At 39.4% G+C, this 12,588-nt stretch overlaps 2 protein-coding genes across 4 annotated transcripts in view; both read right to left on the bottom strand.

Annotated features, from left to right (window-relative positions):
* The window catches only part of ZNF177 (zinc finger protein 177), a 27,124-nt gene extending 20,382 nt beyond the window's left edge, over window positions 1-6,742 (bottom strand). Inside the window, exons 1-3 of one of the 3 annotated variants that reach the window (XM_044377854.3) lie at window positions 6,654-6,742; window positions 5,873-6,053; window positions 4,449-4,530 (exon numbers count right to left, since the gene is read on the bottom strand). The gene's annotated coding sequence lies outside the window, so the exon portion shown is untranslated. Of the gene's footprint in view, window positions 1-4,448; window positions 4,531-5,867; window positions 6,054-6,653 lie in introns of all 3 variants that reach the window. The other 2 variants (XM_048211693.2, XM_048211692.2) reach the window with 2 other exon arrangements.
* ZNF559 (zinc finger protein 559) lies at window positions 1,860-12,588 on the bottom strand. The gene is given in 11 exon segments (XM_057311499.1): window positions 1,860-2,827; window positions 2,829-2,979; window positions 2,982-3,110; window positions 3,113-3,829; window positions 3,832-3,916; window positions 4,449-4,504; window positions 4,507-4,530; window positions 5,873-5,999; window positions 6,654-6,742; window positions 7,207-7,431; window positions 12,265-12,588. Coding segments are annotated over 10 exon segments (1,659 nt in total). The 5' UTR covers window positions 7,235-7,431; window positions 12,265-12,588; the 3' UTR covers window positions 1,860-2,574.

Here is a 12,588-nt window from a genome sequence, read left to right as displayed (position 1 = left end):
AAGGTGCTTCCAGGTCTTTTCAAGGCCTGATAGCTCATTCCTTTTTAGTGTTGGATATTCCACTGTCTGGATGCACCAGTTTATGTATTCATTTACCTACTGAAGACATTCATTCACTGAAGTTTTGGCAATTAGGAATAAAACTGCTATAAACATTCATGTGCAAACAAAGAAAAACCCCAGAAACACCATGCATGTGTTGGTTTTTGAAGGAACGTAAGTTTTCAACTTCTTTGGGTAAGTACCAAGGACCCTGGATACTGGATCATTTGGTAAGAGTATGTTTAGTTTTACAAGAAACCACCAAACTATTCCAAAGCAGCTGTACAATTTTGTATTCCCACCAGCAAAGAGGCATTTGGTGCTGTTAGTGTTCCAGATTTTGGCCATTCTCATAGATGTGTGGTAGTATCTCACTTTAATTTGTATTTTTCTGATGACACGATGTGAAGCATCTTTTCATAAATGCTTATTTGCCATCTGTACATCTTCTGTGGAGAAGTGTCTGTGAAGGTCTTTGGCCCATTTTTGATAGGCTATTTCTTACTGTTGAGTTTTAAGAGTTCCTTGTATATTTTGGATAATGGTCCTTTATCCAAATGTGTCTTCTGCAAATATTTTCTCCCAACCTGTGCTTGTCTTCTCACTCTCTTGACAAGGTCTTTCACAGAGCATAAGTTTTTAATTTTAATGAAGTCCAGTTTATCAATTATTTCTTTTATGGATCAAGACTTCAGTTTTATATTTAAAAAGGTATTGCTACATCCAAGGACATTTAGGTTTTCTCCTATGTTATCTTCTAGGAGTTTATAGTTTATTTTCCACTTAGGTTTACAATGCATTTTGAGTTAATTTTTGTGAAGAGTGTTCAGTGTCTAGATTCATTCTTTTGCATGTGCATGTCTAATAGTTCTAGCATCATTTGTTGGAAAGAATTACCTTTACTCCATTCCACTGCCTTTGCTCTCTGTCAAAGATCAGTTGACTACTTTTGTGGGCCTATTTCTCAGCTCTCTGTTCTGTTCCATCAATTTGTCTATTCTCTTACCAACACCAGCTGTCTTAATGTAGCTTTATATTAAGTTTTGAAGCCAGGTAGTTTCAGTCCTCCAACTTTGCTCTTCTCCTTCAATATTGTGTTGTCTATTCTGGGTCTTTCTCATCTCCATAAAAACATTAGAATCAGTTTGTCAATATCCACAAAAAAAGTTGCTGGAATTTTGATTGGACTGAATCTATTAGTCAGGTTGGGAAGAACTAACATCTTGACTATACACAGTCTATCCATGAACATTAAATCTCTCCATTTATTTAGTTCTTTGACTTCATTCATCAGAGTTTTAAGTTTTCCCATATAGACTTCGCACATTTTTTGTTGTGCTAATATAAATAGTATTGTGTTTGCAATTTCAAATTCTATTTGTTCATTGCTAGTGTATAGGAAAACAATTGATGATTTCATGGATGTGTGTATGCATCAAAACTTAAGTCATACACTTAAGATATGTACAGCTTATTGCATGGCAATGATACCTCAATAAACCTGTTCATTAAGAAAACCAAACGTAATAACAAACTAAAGACTCTAACAAGAAAAAAGATATTTGAACATACATTTCGCCAAAGATAAATGGATGACAAGTATGTGAAAAGATGTTCAACATCACTGGTCTTTAAAACTGTGGGTCTATTTTGAGAAAAGATACACACACAGGGACAACTCATTTAAATAAAAATGGTTTTCTTTTCCAGTATCAATTTTTTTGTATGCAGTAAGTGAAGATTTGCACTCTAAAACTCCCAAAGTTTTACACTTTTAGGTCAGAACTCTTGTAACAAAACAAAACAAACAAAAAACCTTTTGTAACAAAGGTTTTTTATTTAAAAAACCCTTTTAGAACTTTAATTTTTATAAAAAATATATGTAAGGTATTTACTGAAAGCACCATTTTTACATTCACACAGAATCTCTCCAATGTGACTTACATGTAACATAAATTAACATAGTCTTTTCCACATTCCCTACAATTATAATTTACAGTTCCTCTCCAGTGTAAATTATGTTTCCTAATAACAAAGAATAATCAAAGGCTTTCCTATATCCCTTTCACTCATGGGATCTTTACTAATGTATGCTTTCATATTCTCCCAAAGTGGGGGATAAAAATAAAAAAAAAATCCTACACTTTTTAGATTTATAAGATTTTTCATACCTGTGAAATCACAGCTGAATAGTAAAGTATAAGGCAGAGCTAAAGGCTCCCTACATTCCTCACTAATAAGGTTACCTTCACTATGAATTTTGTATGTGTTTTCTAAGTGAAAGTATTAAAAGCTTTCCCATATTCTTTGCAAGCATAAGCTTCTCTCAAGAGTGAAATCTTTTACATTAAGTCATGAAGAAGTAGTAAACGTTTTCCCACATTCCTCATCTATATATGGCTTTTCCCCACTGTTGAGTTCTTAAATGCTGAATAAGATATGTGGACTAAGGGACACCTGGGTGGCTCAGTCGGTGAAGCGTCTGCCTTCGGCTCAAGTCACGATCCCAGGGTCCTGGGATCGAGACCCACATCAGACTCCTTGCTCAGCAGGGAGCTTGCATCTCCCTCTGCCTGCCGCTCCCCCTGCTTGTGCTCTAACAAATAATAAATAAAATCTTAAAAAAAAAAAAAAAAGGTACGTGGACTGAGTGAAGGCTTTCCCACAGTCCTTACATTCAAAAGGTCATCCACCAGTGTGAGTTCTCATATCTACCATAAGGCCTGATGAAATAGTGAAGGCTCTCCCACACTTTTTACATTCACATGGCTTCTCTCCAGTATGTGTTATGTTGACTAAAGTACGAGGAATATCTAAATGATTTCCCACATTCCTTACATTCAAAAGGTCTTTCTATACTGTGAATTCTTAAATGTTGACTAAGAAATGAAGATCAAATAAAGGCTTTCCCACATTGATTACAATTATAGTTTACTCAAGGTGAGTTTGCATGTGACTTTTAAAGCAAGATGAGTTACTAAAGGCTTTCCCACATTCCTTACGTTCATAATGCTTCTTGCCAGTGTGAGTTCTTATACGTACAGTAAGGTGTGAGGAACTAACAAAGCTTTTCCATATTCCTTACATTCATAAGGCTTCTTGCCAGTGTGAGTTCTTTTGTGTTTTATAAGATCTGAAGAATCAGTGAAGGTTTTCTGACATTTACTACACTCATATGGTTTTTCTCCAGTGTGGACTCACATGTGAATATTAAGTTTTGGGAAACGAGTAAACTCTTTACTACACTCCTTGCAAACACAGTGTTTCTCTCTCATATGAAACTGTGTATACAATTTAGCAAGATTTGGGGAACAAGGAAAGGCTTTCTCAAATTTCTTACATTCCATAGGCATCAGTTCACTTTGAGTTCTTAAATGATGAATAAGACAGGAAGATCAAATAAAGGTTTCCCCACATTCTTTAGATTTGTAGGACTTGTTTCTATTGTTCATTTGCGTATGTACAAAAAGGCTTGTAGAATGAGAAAAAGCTTTCCTACATTCCTTAAAGGTATGTGGCCTTTCTCCACTATGAATTCTTATACATTCTCTAAGGTGTAAGGAAGAAGGAATGCCTTTCCCACAGTCAGTGCATTTATAGGGTTTCTTTTAAGTTTAAGTTTTCTCACGAACAGGATGTGGATTTTGGCTGGAAACTGTTTCACACTGATTACATTTAGGAGGCTTTTCTCCATTATGGGTTTTGTTGTGTAGATTAAGGGCAGAGCTCTTTGTGAAGGCTTTTACACACTGGTTGCACTCACGAGTTTTGTTTCTAATGTGCTTAATCTGTAAATCCTAAAGCAGGAGTGTTCACTCAAGGCTTCTTCCCAATTGTTAAAATTAGACAATTCCTCTCCAATATGGCTTCTCTCCTGTTGATGAAGAGATCAGTGTCGACTTATAAAAGTTTTTCAGCTTTACTACATTCAGAGAGCCTCCACTCTGCCTTAAATTCTGTTATACTACACAGGAAATAAATCAGTATAACTGAAGTTTTTTGTTTTCTTCCATTTTCACCACATGCAATGCATGGTTCCAGACCTGAGTGCTTTCAAGCAGAATGAAGCGACCATTCTGCTAAAAAGTTCTGTTGTAGTCTTTACTTTCACAGGGATTCTTATAGAGTTTAGCTGGTAATTGCTTGAGATGAAATTACTTATCCAAAACTTTATCTGAGTTATATATATGGAAATACTGAGTGAACACTGTGTGACTATATCTCAGGGAGTATTTAAGGGGTTTGTCAAATTCATAATGCTCAGACTCTGTGATCACAGTTTTGTTTGGGATGAGTAACACTAGCCCCAAAAGTCTGTTATGGTTATCATGCTGCTTTTCTATCTTATGGAATTTCCAATCTTCCACTGGTGTGGAAGGCAAGGAATTACACACTGTGAATCTTACCATTTCTACCACACTGGGTGTTTTCCCCTGCAAAATATTCTGCTGAGGTGCTGACTTTTGGTATTAAGACAAATCTCCCAATCTGAAATAAGATTAAAAAAAACATTAAGGTCTTGGAGAAATAAATGATGGAAGGAAAGTGTTAAAAATAAAGGCCAATGTCTACTTACTTTCAAAGACTGCCTTAAAATATAAAATAAGAAGAAATTAATATACAGAGATTGAGAAATCTGACTATCTTAAGAGTTTGGCAACAATAAGGTGCTGGTCAAATTGGTAGTGATTTCCTAAGAAATGATTCTATAAATGTTGAGACTGATGGTGAACAGAAAGCAGCATGACCAGGAAAAGCAAGATGAAAGGAAATGAATAAAGAGCTACATGCAAAATTTAAAGAAGAAATAGATCGTACTGTCAGGCCAAACGGAAGTTTCAGAAAAGTGGATTAAAAGTTAAAGAGAAGTCTGGGGCGCCTGGGTGGCACAGTGGTTAAGCGTCTGCCTTCGGCTCAGGGCGTGATCCCAGCGTTATGGGATCGAGCCCCACATCAGGCTCCTCCGCTATGAGCCTGCTTCTTCCTCTCCCACTCCCCGTTTGTGTTCCCTCTCTCGCTGGCTGTCTCTATCTGTGTTAAATAAATAAAATCTTTAAAAAAAAAAAAAAGTTAAAGAGAAGTCTAAAGTACCCAAGGAACCACAGAAACCAAAGACACCAGCATTCTCAGTAAAAATCCATCTTCAAAAGCTTCCTATTTAACACTTCCAAATAGACTGCAGCTCTCATGGATTCCTGCTGTTTTTCATAAAGAAATCACCTCTCTCTTTTCCCTTACTTTGCAGAAACCTTCCCACTATCCTCCACTCTCCTTTTTGTTCCACCTTAAAGATCAGACCTGGTCTGCACAGCTGGTACCTGGCTCTCAGAGAAAGAAGCCTGATACAGAAAAACACTCAAGGGATGACAAAAAATTCCATAAATGAGGACCAAGATTCTGCTCTCCAAGGATACCAAATACTGTCAGGTACACTTGAGAAACAAAAAAATGTTTGTGACAACTTTATCAAACCAATAAACTTTGTTTTTCAGACCAATAAACTTTCAAATGAAACTAAAATGCAAACACATACTCTCATTGTTCACCAAAAGGCGTGCCAATCTTTCCCCTGAAATCCAGGCTCAAACTTGTATTTCGAAACATTTTTGAAGTCCTAAGCCTTTCAAACCATAGAGAAAATAAAACCAGACAACAAACAGGTCTTCATTTTCAAGAGGAAGCCACTTCAAGATAAGATCTACAAGAACAGAAACAACGTCTGCTCTTTTTTCCACTGCATCGCCATTAGTCAGCATAGAATCTAGAATACAGTCGTTTAAGAAAGATTTGTTCCAGAAAAAACTAAACGAAGACATGGCACCAACCTTACCTATTGCCGCCAGACTCTTGTAGTTCTCCAGCATCACATCTCTGCACAGCCTTCTCTGAGTTTGATCCAGTAAAGTCCACTCCTCCTGGGTGAATTCCACAGCCACATCCTCAAAGGTCACTGGGTCCTTAACCATCACAAACATCCCAGCATCAGGAAACTGCATCTAAACCCGTGTTCACTGAAGAAAGAGAATGGGAGACCCAAAGCTTAGATAGCATTCCGTGTTCTCCCATCATCTCTCCCAGGGCTTGATGGTCCTCATGTCCATTCTCCTCTCTACCTGGACACATTCACTGGTGACCTCATCCAGTCATATAGCTTTAAGAGCACCTCTTTCACCCAATTGAATGCATCTCACCACAACTACATCGTACACTTTTCTAGTCTTTTTCTTCTCTATTGACAGGACTTACCACAGTCTGAGCACATTACAGACACAATAAATGCTGGTGAATAAATGAATCATTCCTCCAGCGACAGCACAAATTGTGAGAAACACATGTCCCTCCCTCACAGTGCATCACAGCACACTGAGAGCACACAACCACCATGGATGAGGGTTGGACTGAATTAGTAAACACTGGGATAATAGTATCATTTCCCTATGTCATCTGTCAACCACATAAAAAAAATCCCAAAACCTGAGGAAATTTAACTGGGAACTCAGTCCCTAGGCAGGCCCTATACACATAAGGAAACTCTGTTCCACTAAAAGAAAACATGCCTACCTGGTAGAAAGAAGCATGTACTTTTATAAAAGAAAAAATTTCCTACTTACCTGAGAATAATTTGTCATACACCTGGTCATTGTCCTTTCCTCTTCTGACTTTTCCTCACAAAGACAGAAAAAATCTTGAGAAAGGTGACCTTGGGGAGAAGAAATAAAACCTGAGAACCCAGGCTGCCCAAGATTCCCACTCAGGCTAGAAGCTACTCCACACTAATTCTAAACTGACACACATGCTGTTGCCATAAAATACCAAGCAGCCTGCCTCATCTGAAATCAGAAGAAGGGTTCTGAACTTTGGGAGGAAGAGTTTAATAATTCCATTTTATGGAAAAAGAAATTTAAAGTCCAGAGAGTTAAAGTTGTTGGTTTCTTTGGCCAACAATAATGAATCTCATTATGTGATTAAATAGACTCTCTCCCACAAAAATACCCATCCTCACCCCTTCTTCCCAAATCCCAGGATGTAGACATCAGAATGTTCTTATCTACTTAAGACCCCTCCTTGACAGCATAAAACAGGACTGCTTAGACCCTGACCACAGACAGGCTGTTCACAGGCCAGGTAAAACAGTCTCTGACAGGAGCATCAACAAGGACTTACCAAAAGAGAAAAGATCAAAGGCTGGCATCTTGGGGGTATGACAGTAAAATCTGCCTGAATTCTTCCTGTCCCCAAAGTCCTTCAAGACAGTGTCTGAATTTAGTGAAGACAGGTCAATCTCAATTACTCTTAATTAAGTAGTGGAGTCGTCTTGCCACATACCACCAGTTTTTAAGCAACAGGCATTACTCAGCTGTCATGAAGCATCATTCATTAGTCAGCTCTCTGTAGAAAATGAAGTTACACTATGTGAAAGCCATTAAAAATTGCAGAGTATACCACATGAAGATAAATAACAATTGTCATTTACTGAGAACCTATTATGTGCCAAAAGCAGTGGTAGCTCATATGATTACCAACATAGCTATTATTATTGTCATTCCACAATTGAGGCAACCTGCATTGAGAGAGCAGCAGTCACTGGCCCAAGATCACCAATTAGGAAGAGTCAGAATCTGAATATAGGTTATTCTATCTCAAAAGCCTGAACTCCTGAGGATATCGTTATTTGCCAACACACCTGGACGATTATAAAATGGTGTACAAGAAATGATTAACTCAGCAGGTCTGGGTTGCTCAAATCCTGCACTTTCCTGAGAAAAGCTTGTCTTCAGACCTACTCTTGGTGGGGCTTGCGGGAGACAACCTGAGACCATGGAATACACTGCCTGATGTGTTTGTATGCCTGAAGCCTTGGGCCAGTTACCAGTTGGACCAGATAGTTTATGCTAACAATATAAATTATGGTGAACATCTGTTTTTAGATGCCTGAAGCTTTGGGCAACGTTCTAACAGTTTGGACTCAGGCTGGAGCTTAAGTGGCTGAAGTCAGTCATGCAGGTGGTGCATGCCTCTGGGACTGACCAAAATAAAAACCTGGACACCAAAGCTCAGGGACTATAGACTGAATGTCTGCACCTCCCTGACTCTTCATACATTGAAACCTGATCCCCAATGTGGGAGATGGGGACTTTGAGAGGTAATTATGGGATTAGTGCCTTTATAAGAGACCCCAGCGAGCTACCTTGAACCTTCTGCCATGAGGTAACACAGTGAGAAGACTGCCTTCCATGAACAAGTAGGTCCTCACCTGACACCATATCTGCTGGCATTTTGATCTTGATTTTCCCAGCTTCCAGAACTGTGAGAAATTTCTGTTGTTTATAAGCCACCCAATCTATATTTCTGTTACAGCAGTCCAACTGAATAGTCGAATGTACCGGGTGAGCTTCCTTGGTTGGCAATATTTCACATGCGATGTTACACATTATTACTAGGAATATTAAACGATGCCCATTTGACTGCACTGGGAAAAGACACTTGGATGGTTGTGCCTGGTTTGTTCTGGAATTAATCCCATGTGTCTTATCCCTTTGATGATTCTGATCTGTATTCTATAAACTATAATGGTGGGTTTAACAGCACAAGTCTTGTGAGTCCTACTGCATTGCTGAGCATGAGGGTGGTCTTGAGGATGCCCGGCACAAACGGTTTATTTCAGACATCTTTGAGCTCCTCCAGTTGGCAAAACCACATAGGTCCAGTTGCCTTCCTTCAAGCCCTTATATCAGCTTATGTCTTTATTCATTATGCAAATATTTATGAAGTGTCCTTCCCTCTGCTACATAATATACTAGGCACTGAGGAGAGCACAGCAAACTAATAGAAAATGCCCCATACCTTAGATTTTACACATTCCAAAGGGCTAAGCAGTTACTAAACAATAAATCTGTATTCCAACAGTCGGTGTTAAATATGAACAGATAAGGAATATTATCTTCGGCCTTCCCCAATACTCATACACACACACACACCCCCCCCAGGATTTTTCTTAGCAAGCTCAGGACTAGCTCTGCGAAAGATAAAGACAGAATAGGAAAAAAAAAAAAAAAACATTTCAGGAGGCTCTTGAAAAACTAACATCTGACTTGCCTAAAAAGTGATATTCCACTTTTGATCCAAAGCACTAGAACAATTCCATGGTAAACACAGAATACATTTCAAATACTACTCTACTTCAATGGCATATCAGCTCAGAAACACTCATGTAAGATATCTGACCAATCCCCTAAGTCTTACCATAGGGTATGCTGAGAGTAGGTGGAGTGCTAAATCAGACTCTGCCCAAAGTTTATCTGCTTTTTTCCCTAAAAAAACTCACCTCTTAGTTCTTTCTTCATTAAATTTGCCTTTTTAAAATTCCTTCCTTTCATATACACACACACACACGTATTTTTTAACTTATGCCTTATGTTCATTTTGTTGGTCCTTTCAAACACTTGGAAATTATAGTTAAGTTCATTTTTCAAACATTTTATTGAATTATACATTCAAACAAGTGTAGAATTACAAGCGTACATTATCATGAATTTCTCCACCCCGGAGCACTTATATGCCTCATCTAAATTACTCCTTTCTCCTCTCCGAACGTAAGCACTATCCTGACTTCTAACACTGTAATTTTGCCTGTTTTTGAACTTCATATAAAATCACATGATATGCATTAATGTGTCTAGCATCTTCCATTCAACATCAACATGCTTCTCACTCTCCCTCGGCCCCTCCTCCTTGCTTGTATTCTCTCTCTCAAATAAATAAGTCTTAAAAAAAAGAGTACAAAGTAAACTGGGGGTTTATTTTACACTTAAAGACTAATAGCGTTTAAAGACTAAAGGACTCATGTTGAAGGGACACAGGATTCAAAAGGACTACCCCTGGGCAAATTTGGGACCGTTTGAGCATCAAAATAATAGTGAAAGAAAAGTCCAAGAACATACTGTGATATTCCAAAAAGAAAAAAAAGTATAGAGGACAGGGGAGGTGGGGAAAGAAAGCTGCATAGTTAAAAAATAGAGAAGGAATGAGAATTGGGAAAAATATCATTTTGTAACTCCCCCCATCATGTAAAAAAAGATTGAAGCAAAGACTGACCAAGTGTTGTGAAACCCTTGGATGAAAGGCTGTTAGGAAAAAGATTTCCCTGTTGCCAAGTATCACCCAAGGATTACCTCAAAAAAAATATTTGACTATGAGAAGCGCACCTTGACTAAATGCTTCTCATTCCTAATAAACAATGGGACAACTTGCACTTACCTGCTTCCGGATGAGATACAATACAAAGTACACAGAAACGTTCAAGTGTCTAAATTTGCAGTCTAACTAGGCAGGCACTGGCTGGTTCTTTGGGTACTGTGAACATGAAATGTGGCTAGTGTGACCAAGGGACTAGATTCTTAAATTTACTTTTAATTAACTAGAATTTACAAATAAAATTGATTCAGTTACTAAAAAAACTTTTCACTATGTTTGAACAATCTGGGTTTGGAGCTCTTTTTCCACAGTAAAACAGTTAAGAGAATCAAGAATTAAGTAACAGATCAAGAATTTCCAATGAAGGGGCGCCTGGGTGGCACAGCGGTTAAGTGTCTGCCTTTGGCTCAGGGCGTGATCCCGGCGTTATGGGATCGAGCCCCACATCAGGCTCCTCCGCTGAGAGTCTGCTTCTTCCTCTCCCACTCCCCCTGCTTGTGTTCCCTCTATCACTGGCTGTCTCTCTCTCTGTCAAATAAATAAATAAAATCTTAAAAAAAAAAAAAAAAAAAAGAATTTCCAATGAAGGGGCGCCTGGGTGGCTCGGTCGTTAAGCATCTGCCTTTGGCTCAGGGCATGATCCCAGGGTTCTGGGATCGAGCCCTGCGTAGGGCTCCCTGCTCCGCTGGGAGCCTGCTTCTTCCCCTCCCACTCCCCCTGCTTGTGTTCCCTCTCTCGCTGGCTGTCTCTGTCAAATAAATAAATAAAATCTTATAAAAAAATTAAAAAAAAATTTCCAATGAAAACTCAGCAATCACACTGAGATCCAGCATACACACCCGGTTCCAGCAACTTATTACAAAAGGAAAGAAATGTAAAATTTCTCATTAATAATTCTCTATTAACTACATTCATCATTAATTTCACTAATAAATTTAAACTGATAACTGGATAAGTTGAATTAAAGAAGACACATCAAAAATTTCACAGGTTAAAATCTTTCTTATTTGGTTATTAAAAATTATTTTAAAAAATTACATCTGTACCTCACAACATATACGTATTAGGCAGTACTGCTCTAGACCCAAGTCTACTTTACAAGAGATAGACAAGTTAATTAAATGAAATCATAGGAAGGGACGCCTGGGTGGCTCAGTGGGTTAAGCGTCTGCCTCCCACTCAGGTCATGATCCCAGCGTCCTGGGATGGAGCCCCACATCAGACTCCTTGCTCAGGGGGGGAGCCTGCTTCTCCCTCAGCCTGCCGCTCCCCCTGCTTGTGCCTGCGCTGACAAAATAAAATAAAATAAAATAAAATAAAATCTTAAAAAAAAATGAAATCATAGGAAAACAGCATCATATTGAAATACCAATATTTCACAACAAAATTCTGAAACGTTCAAGAACCAAATGCAGGCAAAATATTTTAGGTAAAAGAGATCAGAGAGCTAAAACATAATGCAATACGCAAATTGTTAGGATCCTAGCTCCAAAAAAATCCCGACAGCTCTAATAGATACTTGAGGAAAACTGGAGAAATTTTACTTTCTTGGACTGACAGTGGAGTTCTGTTTTTAGTAGAAGATTGTCCTAATTCTTAGGAGATGCATGCTTACCATTAAGGGATGAAGTAAAATGTCCGCAATTTACCATTAGTTGGTTTATCATAACAATACATAGGACGAGAGACAAAATCTTAACAATTAGTGAACGTGGATTAAGGTTCCGCGGATGTTCGTTCTATTGCAGCTGCAGATTTTAAGGACGAATTTCCAGATGAACAGCCGAAAGAAAAACCCACCTGTCCAAATTCATTTTACTTAGGGTTAATTCCATTCCAGCTAACGGCCACCAGCCAGCCTCGTCCTTCCCCTCAAGAGACTCCTACACTCGAAGTTCCGGGCGTTGGCAGCGCTCTGCCGCGCTAGGTTTGGCACTTAGGCGAATTCATTCACTTCTGCATTTATTTGTCACACACACGTGCTCCCTAAGAACCTGCGAAGGTCCCTCTCTTCACCGGAGAACTTACCGAATTTCAATAACCGACACCCACAAGCGCACCGCGTGCCTGCCCGCAGGAAACAACCGCCAGGCTGCCGGGGGCGGAGAACGCTGGAGCCGGAGTCACCGCGACCAGAAAAGCCCTGGCCGGCACGCCTCCCCCCGGGGCTACTGTCACCGCCCCGGGGACCCAGCCAGCCCAGCTCTCGGAGGAAGGGACCTTCAACCCCGCGCCTCCCCCTTGGGGTCCTTCCTTTCCGCGTTCGCCCTCCGAGGCCGTGCGCTCAGAAGGGAGGACTTTGCCTCGGACGCGGGAGTGGCGCGCTGCCAAGATGGCCGCCGCCCTGCGCAT

Source organism: Ursus arctos, unplaced genomic scaffold (assembly GCF_023065955.2).
Source record: "Ursus arctos isolate Adak ecotype North America unplaced genomic scaffold, UrsArc2.0 scaffold_14, whole genome shotgun sequence".
NCBI classification, from domain to species: domain Eukaryota; kingdom Metazoa; phylum Chordata; class Mammalia; order Carnivora; family Ursidae; genus Ursus; species Ursus arctos.
This window is presented reverse-complemented; position numbering and strand designations above follow the sequence as displayed.